The sequence below is a fragment of the Moschus berezovskii genome, chromosome 25 (genome assembly GCF_049115385.1).
Source record: "Moschus berezovskii isolate FMDL1 chromosome 25, NW_MosBer_1.0, whole genome shotgun sequence".
Classification (NCBI taxonomy): domain Eukaryota; kingdom Metazoa; phylum Chordata; class Mammalia; order Artiodactyla; family Moschidae; genus Moschus; species Moschus berezovskii.
Genome location: NC_142484.1, coordinates 42719194 through 42738084, shown reverse-complemented (window position 1 = coordinate 42738084; position 18891 = coordinate 42719194). Strand labels below are relative to the sequence as shown.

Sequence of the window (18891 nt, the reverse complement as noted above, 5' to 3'; positions counted from 1 at the left end):
CAATATATAGAGGGAGACTTTCTCTGTTGCCATAGGAGTCAGTGGAAGGAAATGGTGAAAATGAAGGTGAGAGTGATTAGAAATGTGATTCAGGTTATATTCATTTTGTGTCTGGACTAGAATTTTTGCAGATTTGATGAGTTTGGAAAACCATTAGTATTCTTGAAGAAGTATCATAATTACATAAATTCCTGAAGCAACATCACCTCTCTTTGAAAGGTGATGATTAGGGAGTTAGTCACTTTACAACAATTTGAGATCCTTGGCTGGAGGAGTGGATATCTTACAAAATAAGTCTCTTAAACAACCCTTTAAATAAACCAAATCACCAATCTGTCTGTTCTTTTTTTTTTACAAATCATGCTAGAATTTGCTGTAGGCAACTTGGGACAATATTTTCTCCTTCCCAGGAGTTTAAACTGAATTAGATGACTGTCTTAATAGCTGTCTTAAGTTTGTACTTGGAAGTGTAGTTCTACATACTCCTCCTTCCAGCCTTTTGAGTCTTCATGATGTGGAAATTTTTCCTGAATCAGAAGTAAAGGACTGATTACTGTCAATTTTATTACAGGACTTTGTAATTACTTTGAAGACTCTGGAGAACTGAGTGGGTTGCCAGAGAATTTTCTGTCCTCCCCACCTAGCCACCAAATGCCCTTGGAAATTTAATAACAGAAAAAAAATCATCTCTTGAATTTATATAATCCTTTTCAATATACAAAACATTTGCATAGCTGGTATCTTATGTTAATTACCATAAGGGAAGCCTCGCACATGTTATCCCCATTTTTCAGATGACAAAATTCTGGTGATGAGAGGTTAAAACAATTTAGTAACAGTTCTTAGTAGCAGAACTGCAATTTGAATATTATTTTCTGCAAAAGTTGGTACCCACTTCACTATGCCTATGTACTTGGGGTTGCTTTACTTTATAAATCTTCCAAACCTCTTCTTTCTATCATTTAATATGCAAATATCAATCTGGCCTCATTTGTTATTTTCTGTATTATATGGAAACTAAACTTAATAGTGTTTAACTTTATTTTTTTGGGCTCCAAAATCACTGTGGATGCTGATTGCAGCCATGAAATTAAAGGACACTTATTCCTTGGAAGGAAAGTTATGACCAACCTAGATAGTATATTAAAAAGCAGAGACATTACTTTGCCAACAAAGGTCCGTCTAGTCAAGGCTATGGTTTTTCCAGTGGTCATGTATGGATGAGAGAGTTGGACTATGAAGAAAGCTGATCACCAAAGAATTGATGCTTTTGAACTGTGGTGCTGGAGAAGACTCTTGAGAGTCCCTTGGACTGCAAGGAGATCCAACCAATCCATTCTAAAGGAGATCAGTCCTGGGTGTTCATTGGAAGGACTGATGCTAAAGCTGAAACTCCAATACTTTGGCCACCTCATGCGACAAGTTGACTCACTGGAAAAGACTCTGATGCTGGGAGGGATTGGGGGCGGGAGGAGAAGGGAACAACAGAGAATGAGATGGCTGGATGGCATCACCGACTCTATGGACATGAGTTTGAGTGAACTCCGGGAGTTGGTGATGGACAGGGAGGCCTGGCGTTCTGTGGTTCATGGGGTCGCAAAGAGTTGGACACGACTGAGCAACTGAACTGAACTGAAACTTAATACTTGTTGGGAAGATTATTCAACTTGCTTTATGTTGCATTTGAAAGGGGGGATGTAGGCTTTTTTTAAAGTAACTTTTTTAAAATTGCATACTCAATACATGTTCAATTGTGGAAATGTGGAAGGAAACAAAGAACGTTTCTAAAACAAGCAAAAAAAACCCATCATTTTTATTGGATATTACCAGTGTTTAACATTTTGGGATTTTTTTTTTTTTTTTTTAAGATTTTTGTTCATGACATACTTCTTATTTTAGGATATTTTCCCTCACCTCTGTGTGATAATATAGGTTGACCTCCCACACATAAATTTTGGTTTTAGGTACTCCATATAGGCCTTCTCTGATGGCTCAGATGGTAAAGAACTTGCTTGTAATGCAGGTGACCCAGGTTTGATTCCTGGGTCGGGCAGATCCCCTGGAGAAGGAAATGGCAAACTACTCCAGTATTCTTGCTTGGAGAATTCCATGGACACAGGAGCCTGGAGGGCTACAGTCCATGGGGTCGCAGAGAGTTGAACACAACTGAGCAACTTATTCCATACAAACAAATAAATAAATTAACCTAAGCAAAGTAAGATCAAGATGCTTAACAAGCTGCTTTTATTGAATCGCAAAATCACAAAGGAGAAAAGAAAAATTGGGGGGATTCTTTTTTCAAGTTACATCATAAGCACTCTCTTTTTCTGCTACCATAAACAGAAGTTCCCAAACTGGTTATACTTCTGTTGTTAAATCCCCTTTCTGTTTACTTTTCCAGGTGTTGAAGATCATGATCACATGGATGCCTCTAACCACATGGTCCTTGGAGACATGATGGTCCTTTAGCGAGCGCATCTAAAGTACTGGCTGACTTTTGCGTTGCCACTCACCATCGGACATCTTGGATTCCATCTGTCAGAACCCTCCTAAATTTTCCCCACCATGCTGTCTTTATTAGCTTGAACTTCTTCCCTAAAATGGTCCTTCTGTTGATCCTGTCAGTCCTGCTTTTGAAAGAAAATGTCCGTGGGAGCGCGCAGTCCAGCGAGCGGAGGGTGGTGGCACACATGCCGGGCGACATCATCATCGGGGCTCTGTTTTCGGTCCACCACCAGCCCACCGTGGACAAGGTTCACGAGCGCAAGTGCGGGGCGGTGCGGGAGCAGTACGGCATCCAGCGGGTGGAGGCCATGCTGCACACCCTGGAGAGGATCAACTCGGACCCCACGCTCCTGCCCAACATCACGCTGGGCTGCGAGATCCGGGACTCGTGCTGGCACTCGGCCGTGGCCCTGGAGCAGAGCATCGAGTTCATAAGGGACTCGCTCATTTCTGCGGAGGAAGAGGAAGGCCTGGTGCGCTGCGTGGACGGCTCTTCCTCGTCCTTCCGCTCCAAGAAGCCCATCGTGGGCGTCATCGGGCCCGGCTCCAGTTCGGTGGCCATTCAGGTCCAGAACCTGCTCCAGCTTTTCAACATACCTCAAATCGCCTACTCGGCCACAAGCATGGATCTGAGCGACAAAACTCTGTTCAAGTACTTCATGAGGGTCGTGCCTTCCGATGCCCAGCAGGCACGCGCCATGGTGGACATCGTGAAGAGGTACAACTGGACCTACGTGTCGGCAGTGCACACAGAAGGTGAGTCTGTCACGCTGAGTATGTCTCTGCCCTCCAGCTTCCCAGTTAGCATTTCAAGGTCCTGAGAGCTGAAATTGTCCTAATCATCTGAGATTCTTTGAGTGTCTCCGTTATACCAGTTATATAAGAAGGGAGAGGACAGCAGATGTCTAGAGCGCTAAGGTGATTGGATACGTGGCCATCAGTTGGCAAAATGTATACGTTTTTTTGTTTTGGCTTACTATTGCATTATTTGTATGTCTTCTATAATGATGCTAGGGACTTTTAAGTTCTAGATCTTCTCTGAACTCCTGACATTTTTGACAGTTGCTCTGAGTGCCCTCTGAGATGCTCTGTGTTAAAGGGAAGTACACTTAAGTACACATCAGGCCTCAAGGCGGCCAGATCTGGCCCAGGTATGTTGTAAGAGAAAGTGACCAAACAGTTTACTCTAACAACTATCTTTCAAGAGTGTGTCTGGTTAAATCTGAAATGGAGATGTGTATGAGTTAGTTCTATCCTTGTATGAGACGTTCTCTGGAAGTGTAAGTTTTAAATATTTAATGTTAGCTGTCTTTGAAATTTATTGCTGCTTTATGCTGAAAGCATCGTGAGGGAAGAAAATATGACTGAGGTCTTATACCACATAATATTAGCCTTATTTATTGTTGATAGTGCTTTTAAAGTTCTTTTGTATAATTTGTTAATTCTCAACCAAGACTGTTTGAACGATAGGTTTGATTGGACCTACAGAGGTTAAGACACCCAAATCGTGAGGTTTGCTCATTACGCAACACTCTTTCTAAGAAAGTATTCTGTGTATGCTAAACACTGTGGTATACCAAACAAATACTTTGTTAGGATTAGCTGAAATTTTAAAATTCTGCAATAACACTGTCAGTATGTTCCAAACAATTTAGTCGTGTAAACTGTGAGATTAAGTTATTAGGAAATTAATGAAATGGCCAGAATAAGACTACTTCATAGGTTGGGAGCCAAACACCAGTTAGATTTAGCAAACCTTTCATTCATTATCAAGTGGCATAATATGGATTGCACTGTGTGGCCACTCAATAATATTCAGAGTCACACAAGCATAAAATAATAAGCTTCTACACTGGATTAAGACTTCCATGCCTCTGGAAATTTTCATACATAATTTTATGGATTACTTACAGAGATGTCGATGTATAGAAGTTTCGTGCGACGGATACGTGATTGGACTAGGAGACCTTTGAAATATTTTTCCATAATGCTGGTATTTTTCTTACGAAACACTAATTCATTTGATTCTCACAACAAGCAGTGATACAGACAATCCAGATATTTTGTTTCTATTTTAAAATACAAATGTTTCAAGAATTTAAATAATTCATCCAGTGAATACGTGTTAGCAACTTCAGAGGCAGAAGGGGGGCTCATAGCTACAAATTTTTAACCCTGTTAGAATTTAGTAGAATCCAATAGAAATACACCTAGAGGATATATTTATGTAGCACATATTTATTAAGTCCCAATATGAAAATAATTTACTAATACTCTGTGAAGGATGGGAGTACGTTTCATGCATTACTGCCCTCAGTGGGCATGCACTCTGTCAAAGGAGGTGGAGCATGCACTTATACTTACATAACCAAGTTTCTAAAGTAAAATGAAGTAGAAAAAATAATCACGTCCTGCTCCATGGTGATGGAGGCCAGGGTGGAAATCTTAGAGAAGAAAATGAATTTGATAATGAAAATTTAACTGGATGAATACTGACAATTGGTGAAAATTAAGAAGGCGTGGGTTTTCAATAAAGGACATGAGAAAATATAAGATGAGATAGAATCTTCTGTCTAGCTTCAGAAGAGTTGGTCGGTCTGTAGGAGATACTAATCCAAGATTGTATTCAAACAGAAACTAGTCATCACTGATTCTTAGTAATTTAAACTTTTTTTTTAACCTAAGTGTACACCAGTAGTGAATGATATAATAAACTGTAATATGTCCACATAATATATTATTACATGGCTATTAAAATAAATGGGCACTTTATAGATAGTGAGATCATAATGATCTCCACAATCATTTTAAATGAAAAAAAGCACAGCATAGTTGTATGTAAATGGTGTGTTATTTGTATAAAATTGTGTTTATGTAAGCCATTTGATTGAACATTCATAGAATTGTTCTCAAAGAGAAGAGCAAAACTGGTAACAGTCGTTCCTTCTGGGGAGGGATTCTAAGGAGTTAAGTAATAAGGCAGGAAGGAAGACTTTCTTTTCTTATGTAATATCTATGTGCAAACATTTGAAGTTGTGCTTTACAAGCATAGGCTACCTATTGCGACTTAATAATTAACAGAAAATATTCTCTTTGTGGGCAAAAAAAGGAATAAAAGCTTGACTGCCAAATTTAGGCAGATTTAATTATTTTTTTAAAAAATAGGCCGATAGAAATTTTGTTGACAAATTTGGATAAAATATTTGAAAGATACCACTGGGATACAAACATTAAAGATTGGAAGAAATGCTCTTTGTTTTGTTGTTTTATGTGGTTAATCAAGAGGTATTTGTATTGCTTGGCTCCTCAGCAAGTAAGTAGCTAGTGAAGTTACATGGTGTTCTGTCTTAAAATGTATTAGCATAGGGGCAGTGTGGTAGGAAGTTTTATAAAGTAAAACTTACCTCCAGGGTCAGAAAAGTGCTTGAGTATAACAAAATACAACTCTGTTTGGTACCCTGGAAGTCCTCAAAGGGATGTCTGGCTTTCTGTTGCCAGGCCCTTCAGGAAGCCCCTGGGGGATTTTCGTGAAATGACAACACCAGGTCTTACTTGAGCCTTTTTCTTGCCTGGTTTAGGGCAGTTCTCTCTAGCTACCCCAGTATCTCCAACTTATTCCCCTGTCTCAACAGTTATCTTCTTTCACTCGTAGATACTCCTCCTTCCTGAAGAGTATGGAAATTTCCAAATGCTTTTATACACAAGACATTGAGGTCTGTTAACAGATGTCTTATTTTTGAAGACATCTTTTGTCCCCCCATGTTTCCTGTTCACTTTATACTTAAATGTGGCAGTACTTTGTCACTCTTGGTGGCTGTCTCAAGATCTTCCTTGGAGAATGCATGTAGTATTGCTGAATTTCAGAGGCGAGCACAAGGAGACTTGGATTTCAGCTTCCAGGTTAATCTCCTACACTTGCATTTCACTGATTTATGGTTTTTGTGGGTTGTGCTAAGTTGCTTCACTCGTGTCCGACTCTGTGACTCCACGGACCGTAACCTGTCAGACTCCTCTGTCCGTGGGATTCTCCAGGCAAGCCTACTGGAGTGGGTTGCCATTTCCTTCTCCATTTGTAGGCTACAGGACTGTGTATTTACTGTGGCTTGTTATATTATGCAGAAATACTGCCTAGGCTTTCAAGTTGCAAAGAGATTAAATGTAAAAAAAAGAAAAAATATTTTTAAAGACAGACCACTGTAGCGCTTCAGCTGTGTGGAGGAAAGGAATGTGCAGTGACTAAGAAGAAAAATATTGTATTCCTTGTAAAGGAGTCAGTCCAATAGCCACTGTCTCTGCTCTAAGAAAGTTTAAAGGGCCCTTTGCTGCCATATATTTGGAAACCTTGGTACATGTGTCCATTGACAGAGTGAGTGGGACTTGCCTCTGTAGAAGTGTGGCAGGTCCATTGCTTTGGCGCTGATGGCTTCCACTAATGACTTCTTTGCTTTGCAACTTGATAGTTCCCTTCCACTCTCATTTGCTTTGATCAGTAGAACTTGGTGGAAATGAGTCCTTTCTTCCTAGTCTGTCTGTCTTAGAACCCTGTCTTCAGCATGTGAAGGATGAGGGCTGCTCAGTTGTCCAGGTGAGGCCACCTTAGGTCAGTTGGCCTCAGCTTTGTGAGAGCACACAGTCAAGAGCCACACAGTTGCTCTCCTGACCCACAGTCAATTTCAATCACCTAGTAGAGCCTAACCGAAACTCGAAACATTACCTCCCTAACCACAAATTCTTTATTTGTTGTACAGTCGCTGAATCATGTCCAACTCTTTGAGACCCTATGAACTGTAGCATGCCAGGCTCCCCTGTCCTTCACTATCTTCTGGAGCTTGCTCAAATTCATGTCCATTCAGCTGGTGATGCTATCCAATCATCTCTTCCTCTGTTGTCCCCTTCTCCTCTTGCCTTCAGTCTTTCCTAGCATCAGTCTTTTCAAATGCGTCGGCTCTTTGCATCAGATGGCCAAAGTATAGGAGCTTTAGCATCAGTCCTTCCAATGAATATTCAGGGTTGATTTCCTTTAGGATTGACTGGTTGGATCTCGTTGCAGTCGAAGGGAATTTCAAGAGTCTTCTCCACTACCACAGTTTGAAAGCATCAATTTTTTGGCTCTTAGCTTTCTTTATAGTCCAACTCTCACATCTGTAAATGACTGCTGGAAAAACCATAGCTTTGACTATACGAACCTTTGTCGACAAAGTGATATCTCTGCTTTTCAGTATGCTGTCTAGGTTTGTCATAACTTTTCTTTCAAGGAGCAAGCTTCTTTTAATTTTTGTAGCTGCAGTCACCATCCACCGTGATTTTTGGAGCCCATGAAAATAAAGTCTGTCACTATTTCCACTTTCCCCCCATCTATTTGCCATGAAGTGATGGAACTAGATGTCATGATCTTGGTTTTCTGAGTGTTGAGTTTTAAAACAGGTTTTCACTCTCCTCTTTCACCTTCATCAAGAGGCTCTTTAGTTCCTCTTCACTTTCTGCTATTAGGGTGGTGTCATCTGCATATCTGAGGTTATTGATATTTCTCCCAGCAATCTTAATTCCAGTTTGTGAGTCATCCAGCCTTTCGCATGATGTGCTCTGTATATAAGTTAAATTCTTGTACAATAATAGATGCCTTCAAGATAGATTCCAGGATAAGTATTTTCATTCCAGTGGCTTTAAACTTGAACCCTACTGCCGAATAGGGTACTACTATAATGTTTAAACTTCAAAACAAAAATACATATGTTAATATGCATTAATATTCTTGAGCTTTCAATGGAATAAATGCCATGGGCAAGAAAGAATATTTAAATGCCTCACCCATACATCTGTTTCAAAGCTAGAGATCTGATAGTTTCCTTAAAGTACAAATGCTTTAAATAATCAGACACTTGCATATATTCCATTATTATTTGCTTCCCTTTGATACAGCTCAGTTTCATTGAGAAAAGTAATTATAAATTGGCTTTTATGCACAAAGCATGTATATTGTACTTTATGGTTGACTTACAGCATTTTCACACTTCATAGTTTTGCTGACTTTCGTTGAAACTCTACTGTACATTAGCAGCCCCTGTCAGAGTGCCTAGCATATACTAGATGCTCGAAGACCACTTTGTGAATGAATTATTTGTGTTAAAATAGTATCCAGCACACTATTAATAAACATATAGCATGTGGACAAATAGCAGACACTTGTGATTTTTTCAGTTTTGCCTCTATAAAAATGAGGTGACAAAATGCCTCCCTTGATTAATTGTAAAATCCTGTTCACACCCAACTCCGGTTTTTATTTATGCTGGTTCTTGAATTTGTTACTTCTACCTAATGATAAAAGGAATGCTAATTTGTTTTAACCAAACAAAAAGAAACATCTGAATGATGCTCCGGGGGAAACAGTGTACCAGTAAGTTGTAAGTGACATCCTTAAAGCATTGTCTTCAGGCTAACTTTCAGGTGATGATATGGTTCTTCCAACAGTTATTTAAAAACAGTCAGGCTTTGGTTGAAAGACCTTCAGTGCGATTCACAGTCTGTGTTTAGCAACTTCTGGAAAGTGGAAACAATCACTTCCCATCACATCTTTTCTGCTGCTGTAACTGGGAAGGGTCAGTTTTGACTCCACATTCCCTGTTTCTGTGACTTTAATCTTTGTGTTTTGCTGCTTTTGTTATTGCAGCATACAGAATGCCCTGTCTCAGGGAGTCCTGCCCCTCTCCCTGACCCTTTGTTTAGCTCACTGCCCGCCTCTGAAGGACTGTGACTTTCTTAAGTTCCTTGTGTGAGATTGGATGTGGCTCAGACCTTCCCTTTGTGGGGCCAGAAGCATGGACAGCTGTGGCTTCCTTGTTCATTGACATGGCAGAGGACACTCGATTTCATAGCGCCTGTGCAGTGGTGGTGAGGAAGTGAAACTAGCACATCTGCCTGCCTGAGGCTTGCCATTCTAGGAGATACACACAATAAAAGATCTTTTTGCTTTGTTTCCTCACCTCCACCCTTTCTGATCCATAGTGAACCTGGCATTGAGGCCACAGCAAGTGGTTATTTTGCGAAGTTAGTCTGCCATCTTCTTGGTCAGTCGGCTTTCTGAATAAAGTCATACTCCTTGCTGTAATATCTTGTCCCTCGGATTTATTGGGCTATCACACGGCAAGCAGGGAAAGTTTGGACTTGGTGACACTAACTGTGATTCTGTGAAGACAACAGTTTAGTTTAGAAAGATAAGAAACATCAGCATGGGCCCTACTGAGTACTTTTTAAGGGGGTTTCATGTAGCTTCTTTCAGGAGTTGTATAGCGTTGAGAGTTGAGATCAGTCTTCAGGTAGTCATGATGTTAATTCAGACAGAAACACTACTGTTAACTTTATACAATGTTTAACATTGGAAGCATCTTAGACAACCATTTAATAACCCATTTATCTTACATTTGAGGAAACAAACAGTAAGGACAAATAATTTGGCCTTATTTAACATGATCATTAACAAAGTTGAGTCTCACAAATCAAGACTCCTGTCCACAATTTTGTTTTCGCATTCAATGAAAGAATTATGTCTCTAAGAGGTAGTGGGTAAGTTCTTGTTAAGTCCTGTGTACAAGACTGGAATAAATAACCTCATGGATGGGCTCTGGAAAAATGAACTTAAACCTCAGTTGGGCAATGAGGAAGTTGGATTATTTGTCCTTTTTGACAACTCCCTTTCTTGACAACCAAATGTTGTTTAATTGAGGTTCTGTTATTCTGTAAGTTAAAGCATGGTCATTTATACTATATTGTATCATTAATTTTCTAGTTGATTCATTTATCCCATCACATAGTCTGATAAAGTTACCTTTTTTTTTTTTTAGGTTAGAGAATAGGTATGGAAAGAGAAAGTGATTTTTCCCATAATACTCCAGCTGCTTAGTGACAGAGCAAGGATTTGGACCCAAGGTCAGCTCTTTGGTATCTCAGATGGTAAAAAATCTGCCTGCAATGCAGGAGGTCTGGGTTTGATCCCTGGGTCAGGAAGATCCCCTGGAGAAGGGAAAGGCTACCCACTCCAGTATTCTTGCCTGGAGGATTCCATGGACAGAGGAGTCTGGTGAGCTACAGTCCATAGTGTTGCAGAGTCGGACATAACTGGGTGACTTAACACACAGTTCTTTTTCATTAAGCCCAGACTCCCTCCCTGTATGTTGGGATAGGTGTGGCTTCAAGGAAAAGTAGAATACACATCTATGAGTTTCTTTCCTTCATGTTCCTATGAAGGGAAACAAGGCACTGTTCATTCCCCTTTGCAGAAAATCTTTAGAGCATATTTCCTGTGTCTTTTTATCTGGCTTTGAAAGCAGCACCTTTCCTTGTTCCCATGGAAGGATTTAATTATAGTAAAAAGAAAATGAATTAAGAAGGAGGCATGTGGCAACAAGCTGACCTCTTAGAGGACCTTTGTGTGAGTCCGATGAAAAGTACAGGCTGTACCTGGTTGTCTCTATCCTCATCTCCATTGCCCGTCCTTCAGATGCCAATTATGGGAGGAAACCGTATGGTACAAATTTTTTCAGCGCAGGAAGACATATTGTTAAATGTTGTAGCCTTATGTATGAAAAACTTCTTTGGAATTCATCAGAACTAGGAGTTATAAAACCTCATCTTGGCACATTTGCAAATACTCCAGAGAGACTTCTCAATTTAACCAAATGTTGAATTGAGGATGTGTTTTGGCAAGAGATGTAATAGTCAGATATGTTCATCTTAGGAGACTTTGAAACCAGAGATCATGCCCCAGTGATGCTTTTTATGCATCATTTTTTACATATTCAGAAAGGGTTTTTAAAAAGAGAAAAATATCTAGTCAGTGTTTCCCTGCCTCCCCCCCCAAAAAATACATCCTGGGCATAAATTCATTGTAAAACCAACTTAGTTGCTTGCAACCAGCAGTTAGTATAGAGTAGAATATAAATATCAACATATTACATGATAGTGTAGATACTGCTTTGTAAATTTTTATCTTTAGTTGCATATAGTCATATGTGTATATGGTTACCATTTACAGTGTTTTCCTTACTGTATTTTACTGCTAAAAAAATAAAAAAGCTTATAAGCAACTAATTATGCTTTTCTCTTTTAGAGAAATGCAGTTCACATACAGATGTTTATTCTTCTGTGACAATGTCGTTTGATTTGTCTCTCCTGGATAGGGGGGTTTAAGCCTTATTAGAAACAAGCAAGAATTCCAAAGTACCCAGGGTGGGAAATGGTAGAAACTTTGAGTAAAATAAAAATAAGTCATATATGTTTAGTGATAAATGGCATAAGCATCAATATAGGACAATGTCAAGGACACTAGTTGAGGATATTAGAGGCAAGTTTCCAGTACTAGTTTTTATCAGTGATCAAAGTACACTTGAAAGTGACAGTCGCTCAGTCATGTCTGACTCTTTGTGACCTCATGGACTATATACAGTCCATGGAATTCTCCAGGCCAGAATACTGGAGTAGGTAGCCGTTCCCTTCTCCAGGGGATCTTCCCAACCCAGGAATTGAACCAGGGTCTCCTGCATTACAGTCGGATTCTTTACCAGCTAAGCCACCAGGGAAGCCCAATGAACATTTTATTTTTTGAATATTTTGGTCCAATATAATAAAAAATGATTGTCAAAAGATATTATATAATTTTGGTATTACAAGTTTACACAAAACACAGTAACATGTAACTCCCTCACACACACACACACACATAAACACATAAAATACAGTGTGAAGTATTGATCCTGTTTATAAGGTGATCCCTTGGTTATATAAAATCATGATGCACCATGAGATAAGCTGTGCAATAAGACACAGCTTTAAACATATAAAGTGACAGTCTTCTTTCAGTTTTCTCTGAGTTTCCAATGATTAGATGTTTAATTTCATTTAATAATATAGTCAGGTCCAAATTTAAGGTCTCTTTAGAATGTGAAGATCAGGCCATATACCATTACTAAAAAAAGGGTTAGATAAAACGTGAGAGAGCACTTTTAGAAATAAAAGTTGTTCCATAAAATAAGCAAGTGCAGTGGAGTCATAACCTTAACTCCAGTGTGTTGCAAAGATATCTCAAGAATTTATGGCTGGATGGCATCACCGACTCGATGGACATGAGTTTGAGTGAACTCCGGGAGTTGGTGATGGACAGGGAGGCCTGGCGTGCTGTGGTTCATGGGGTCGCGGAGAGTTGGACACGACTGAGCGACTGAACTGAACTGAACTGAACTGACCTAGTTTAGATCACTCTAAGTAGTGCTATGAACACAGGCAGGTTTGAATGAAAATCCTGATTAATATTCTTGCTAGTTTGAGGGATTTTGGACAAGTAAGTTATTTAGTTTCCTTACTATTAAACTGAGATCATAGTTCCTGCTCCATAGACTGTTTTGAAAAGTAAACATAAAGCAGTTCATGTGTGGCACAAAGCAAGTGCTCAATAAGTGCATTCTAAATTTGCCTGCCAGGGGCTTGCTTTGCCTTATCTTGGGCATGAAGAAAAATGCATCGATAAGATTTCAGTTTGGTTAAAACTGATTATTGGATGAGATGGAAAATTAGCCAGGGAAGTGAACAGTAAATATAGTGAGTTTTAGATTCTTCCTGATTTTCCTTTTGGAAGTTGGGTCTGTAATCATGTATTATGACATAGGGTGCTTAATGCTTTGAAACAACTGTAACTAGATCCCACAACCTCTCCTCCAGTAGCTGAGATGCACTGAGGTATAGTATAATGAACAGGGTCTGAGGAGTCCTCGCTAGACTGAGCTGAGATGCACTGTGGTGTAGTATAATGAACAGGGTCTGAGGAGTCCTCGCTAGACTGCTTACACCATTAACTCCAGGGTGTGGGGGTGCGGGTGGAGGGGCCAGGAGGGAATCAGGGTGTATAAACAGGAGACTAAAGGCACAAAGTTGATGCTGTATTGTAAGAGCTTCTGAATTGTCACTTTCATAAAGAGCATGAATATCTTTTGTAGTAAAAAAAAAAACAGCACGATGGTTCTATAACTTCTTTATAAATTTCAAATTGGACTTGCTCCATCACCTTCACTCATCAGTAACTGCAACTTTGTTAATGAAAGCTAAGCTGTAGCACATTGAGGCATGCCATAGGCTTGAGTTTAAAGCTAAAAGGATGTAACACTGTCTTCAGGAAATAAAACAGACTATATCTAATAATAAATAATAATAATAAATAAGTTGCCATATATTGATATAAGTTAATATTAATTAAACCACAATTAAGATAAATGTATATTATATGTAAATTTTAATATAACATATTACAATATGTAAATATTAATATATTTATATGTAATATATAAATATTAGTCGATATAAATTATAATATAATAAATAAATAATGAATAGTTAACAATAAAGAATAAATGGACTGTATTTAATAGCTATTCTAGTTTATAAACAAAACAGATGCAGCCTTACATATCATTAAAGCTCAGCTATAACAATGACAGTAATAACTTATTTATCAAGTATTTAATGTGTTATCAGATTTTACCTGTTTTTTATAATCTGTGAAGTGGTATCAAAATACAAATGTTTATGCTATTATTAGTACATTATTACTAATATTGTTTGAAAGTCAGTCTTACCCATAGCTACAATGAGAAGTAGATAGCAAATAAGCAGAGCAAGAAGGCACCTAAATCCATAACCTCAAATCCAGTGTGTTGTGTCTATGTTTCTCAAGGACTCTAAAAACAAAAAAAATTTGTATCTTTGACAATTCCCTCGTCATATTTCTTTTTATTTTTTGGTTGTGTAACTTTTTTTAGAAGTTTTATATCTGCTTTTCACCAGATTTTGTTTCAGAATTCAATCTTTGATTCTCCTTAATGAGAGTGCTGCTGCTGCTGCTGCTAAGTCACTTCAGTCGTGTCCGACTGTGTGACCCCATAGACAGAAGCCCACCAGGCTCCCCTGTCCCTGGGATTCTCCAGGCAAGAACACTGGAGTGGGTTGCCATTTCCTTAGTAGAGGGCCATTAATATTAAGGAAAGCTGTATACTGGCATTGCTGTACGATGGCTTTATACCCTTTAAAGAAGATGGGGAAATATAAAAGTAAGACATATTGAAGTATTATGTTAGTTTAATTTCAATTTTATGGAATTTGAAAAAAAAATTAAAAATGAAGCTCATAATAGGTTTTGTTGTAGTAAATTGAGAAAAGAGAGAAAAACTATATCAAGAAACTGAAAAAGTTAAGCTATCCAGCTATATTATTTGTGATCAAATTTAATTTGATTGTTTTCAGTTCCCATGTTAGTACTCTCATCCCTTTTTAGTTCAGCTCAGTCGCTCAGTCGTGTCCGACTCTTTGCGACCCCATGAACCGCAGCATGCCAGGCCTCCCTGTCCATCAAAAACGCCTGGAGTCTACCCAAACCCATGTCCATCGAGTCAGTGATGCCATCCAGCCATCTCATCCTTTGTCGTCCCCCTCTCCTCCTGCCCTCAATCTTTCCCAGCATCAGGGTCTTTTCAAATGAGTTAGCTCTTTGCATCAGGTGGCCAAAGTATTGGAGTTTCAGCTTCAGCATCAGTCCTTCCAATGAACATTCAGGACTGATTGCCTTTAGGATGGGCAGGTTGGACCTCCTTGCAGTCCAAGGGACTCTCAAGAGTCTTCTCCAACACCACAGTTCAAAAGCATCAGTTCTTCAGCATAAGGCAATGGCTCCCCACTCCAGTACTCTTGCCTGGAAAATCCCATGGGTGGAGGAGTCTGGTAGGCCACAGTCCATGGGGTCGCTAAGAGTCGGACAGGACTGAGCAATTTCACTTTCACTTTCCACTTTCATGCATTGGAGAAGGAAATGGCAACCCACTCCAGTGTTCTTGCCTGGAGAATCCCAGGGACGTGGGAGCCTTGTGGGCTGCCGTCTACGGGGTCACACAGAGTCAGACATGAGTGAAGTGACTTAGCAGCAGCAGCCTTCTTTATAGTCCAACTCTCACATCCGTACATGACCACTGGAAAAACCATAGCCTTGACTAGATGTATCTTTGTGGACAAAGTAATGTCTCTGCTTTTTAATATGCTATCTAGGTTGGTCATAACTTTCCTTCCAAGGAGTAAATGTCTTTTAATTTCATGGCTGCAATCACCATCTGCAGTGATTTTGGAGCCCCAAAAAATAAAGCCAGTCACTGTTTCCACTGTTTCCCCATCTATTTGCCATGAAGTGATGGGACCGGATGCCATGAATTTAGTTTTCTGAATGTTGAGTTTTAAGCCAACTTTTCCACTCTCCTCTTTCACTTTCATCAAGAGGCTCTTTAGTTCTTCTTCACTTTCTGCCATAAGGGTGGTGTCATCTGCATATCTGAAGTTATTGATATTTCTCCTGACAATCTTGATTCCAGCTTGTGCTTACTCCAACTCAGTGTTTCTCATGATGTACTCTGCATATAAGTTAAATAAGCAGGATGACAATATACAGCCTTGACGTACTCTTTTTCCTATTTGAAACCAGTCTGTTGTTCCATGTCCAGTTCTAACTGTTGCTCCTCATCCCTTATAGACGAGCATAATTATTAATAATTCTTAGTTTTTGTCCAGAGGAAGTAAAAAATATAAACAATAATTAACTTTCTTACAATTAATATTTAAACTTTATGTTTTTATTAAAAATATATGGTGATGAATCAGGCTGGCAATATTAATTGCATAAATTTATATTTATAGGTAATTAATAGAAATAAACTTATTGATAATGAAAAAATTCCAAATTATTTGGCAATTTATAGGTACTTTCGTTTACTGAATTGCACAAAATTATGAAAATAATTAAAAATTTGGCGCAAAATTTTTGACTCGAGAGAAAATTTCACATAAAATGTATTATACATTTTTGACAAAGTGCAATATATTTCAATACAGCTATATAGTATAGAAAAGCATACTTAATAGAGCTTGAGGTCCATGTGATGCTATAATGAATGAATTAATTTGCTCATTAAACATTAGGAAATGGTAACCCACTCCAGTATTCTTGCCTGGAGAATCCCATGGACGGAGAAGCCTGGTAGGCTACAATCCACGGGGTCACAAAGAGTCGGACATGACTGAGTGACTGAACAGAACAGAACAGACTCTGTTGTACACAATATGAATAGGTAAGATGGAAACACTTGTCAGCATGTGACTTTTCTCAGATACATACCAAACCCTGATCTCATACTAAGATAAAATGTACACTTATAGAAAGAATAGGGTATGTGTAAGCAAGAACTCGTAAAGTGTACCTGTCTGGCAAGAGATTAATGTATTAAGGAAATTGATTGAAAATTATAGATAATATAAAGTTTTTTTTTTTTTCTCAAAGCGATCTCCACTTACCAGTCCTTACCAAATAATACCAGTGAGATATGTGATCCTAGAAGCAGGATATTTACATGACCAAGGTGAATGGGGATGGATATCTCTGTTGGAAGAAAAAAATAAAAAGAAATAAGCAGTGTTTCCCATCATTTTGTTTAACACAATATGATTGTATACGTGCCTTGTGCTTAGTATTCTGGAATTGAAGGGAGCCATGTGAAGTGCCATTGGTGACCTAGTTCTGGTTTTGTTAATATTGTTTAATGCCTCTGATCTATTATGAAGTTTTTGTTCCATTCAAGATAGGAAATCTGATCTAGCTGCCAGCAAAATGCTTTTTTTATTTAATAAAAAGGAAAGATTTTAATCTCCCTCACTGACGGATATAGCAGATAACTGCAAACAATAAGCTGTGAAATGCCTTATTATATACATTATCACTAGTAATTAAGATATTTTCTGGCTTAACAAAATTGAAATAATTTATTTTTTGAACTTCAGACTTCTGATAATTATCTAGTTATGGGGAACCCTCAGAAAACTTAAATAAAGAAACATTTTCTCCCTTTTAATCATACTACATTTTGCTTGGTACAAACTTAGCATTCTTTGAGCAGAGTTAGTCATTATCTCAAACCTATCTCTAATTTTGATGTTATATGGTATCTGGATTTTCTTTAAATTTTCAAACCTCCCCCTCATCTCTGAGTCTTTTCTGAGTCTTAAACTCTCTAAAAAGCACCAAGTTCTTTTGAGTAATCACTGGAATTAATGGTTGTACTGAATTGATTTCACTTACTTGAAAAATGCCTTTTTTCAGGAGGCTGTGCTGCTTTGTGACTTTATGGAATAGTGATTTGGATTTGTCAGGAACCTAGCCTCAAAGCCTATTATATGCTTTTGTTTTACCTTCACTTTGTCAGAATATGGCAAATTATTGTATATGGTTAGAAGGTTTCTTTACTGTATATGGTTACTGGTTTTTCAGTAGTCATGTATGGATGTAGTAAGAGTTGAACTATAAAGAAAACTGAGCGCCAAAGAATTGATACTTTTGAACTGTGGTGTTGGAGAAGACTCGTAAGAGTCCCTTGGACTGCAAGGAGATCCAACCAGTCCATCCTAAAGGAAATCACTCCAGAATATTCCTTGGAAGGAGTGATGCCAAAGCTGAAACTACAGTACTTTGGCCATCTGATGCGAAGAGCTGACTCATTGGAAAAGACCGTGATGCTGGGAAAGATTGAAAGGGGGAGGAGAGGGGACAACATTGGATGAGATGGTTGGATGGCATCATCGACTCGCTGCACATGAGTTTGAGTAAACTCTGGGAGTTGGTGATGGACAGGAGGCCTGGCGTGTTGTAGTCCATGGGGTCACAAAGAGTAGGACACGACTGAGAGACTGAACTGAACTGAGAAGGTTTTAAGAGACTGAGGAGAATATAATACTTGTGCCATCAGTAGAAAGAAAGAATATCATCTGTAAACATGAAGAGGAAAAATAAGCTCTTAAGCTCTTTATATACAATACACTAAAGTGGTCATTATTGGACTTTCAGAAATTGTACACAATTTCTGAAATGTCTTAACCATTTCTGAAGAAAAGCAGAAATGCTGAAGTGATTGAATTTGAATATGGAAAACTTGACTTTTGATCCAGGTACCACATCAGAGAATTTGATTTTGAGATCAGTGGAAAGAACATTAATCTTGGAATTATTCCGGAGACCATATTTGATTTCCCACTTTGGGATGACCTTGGGCAGTTCACTGAACCTTTCTGAATACATGAATCCTCATTTGCAAGATGACAGAAGACTACATCTGCACTTTCTGTACTCATGTTTTGTTATGATGGTCAATTGAATAATCAGTTAATGCACTTTGTAAATCTAAAGCTGCCTGATATATTAATTAAATAGTAAATGAACGCTTACTGTGTGCCAAGATGTATATGCTTGGACTTTTACAAAATATTTTGCTTTTACAAAATATTGAGTACAGTACTGTGAAAATTAGATGCTAGTCAAAG

At 38.5% G+C, this 18891-nt stretch overlaps 1 protein-coding gene across 2 annotated transcripts in view; it reads left to right on the top strand.

Moving 5' to 3' along the window:
* The first annotated feature begins 2600 nt into the window (after positions 1 to 2600).
* GRM5 (glutamate metabotropic receptor 5) overlaps positions 2601 to 18891 on the top strand; it is a 660867-nt gene continuing 644576 nt past the window's right edge. For both annotated transcript variants that reach the window (XM_088832124.1, XM_055416174.2), the window contains exon 1: positions 2601 to 3261. In XM_088832124.1, the coding sequence (XP_088688250.1) occupies positions 2601 to 3261 (661 nt within the window). The remainder of the gene's footprint in view (positions 3262 to 18891) is intronic.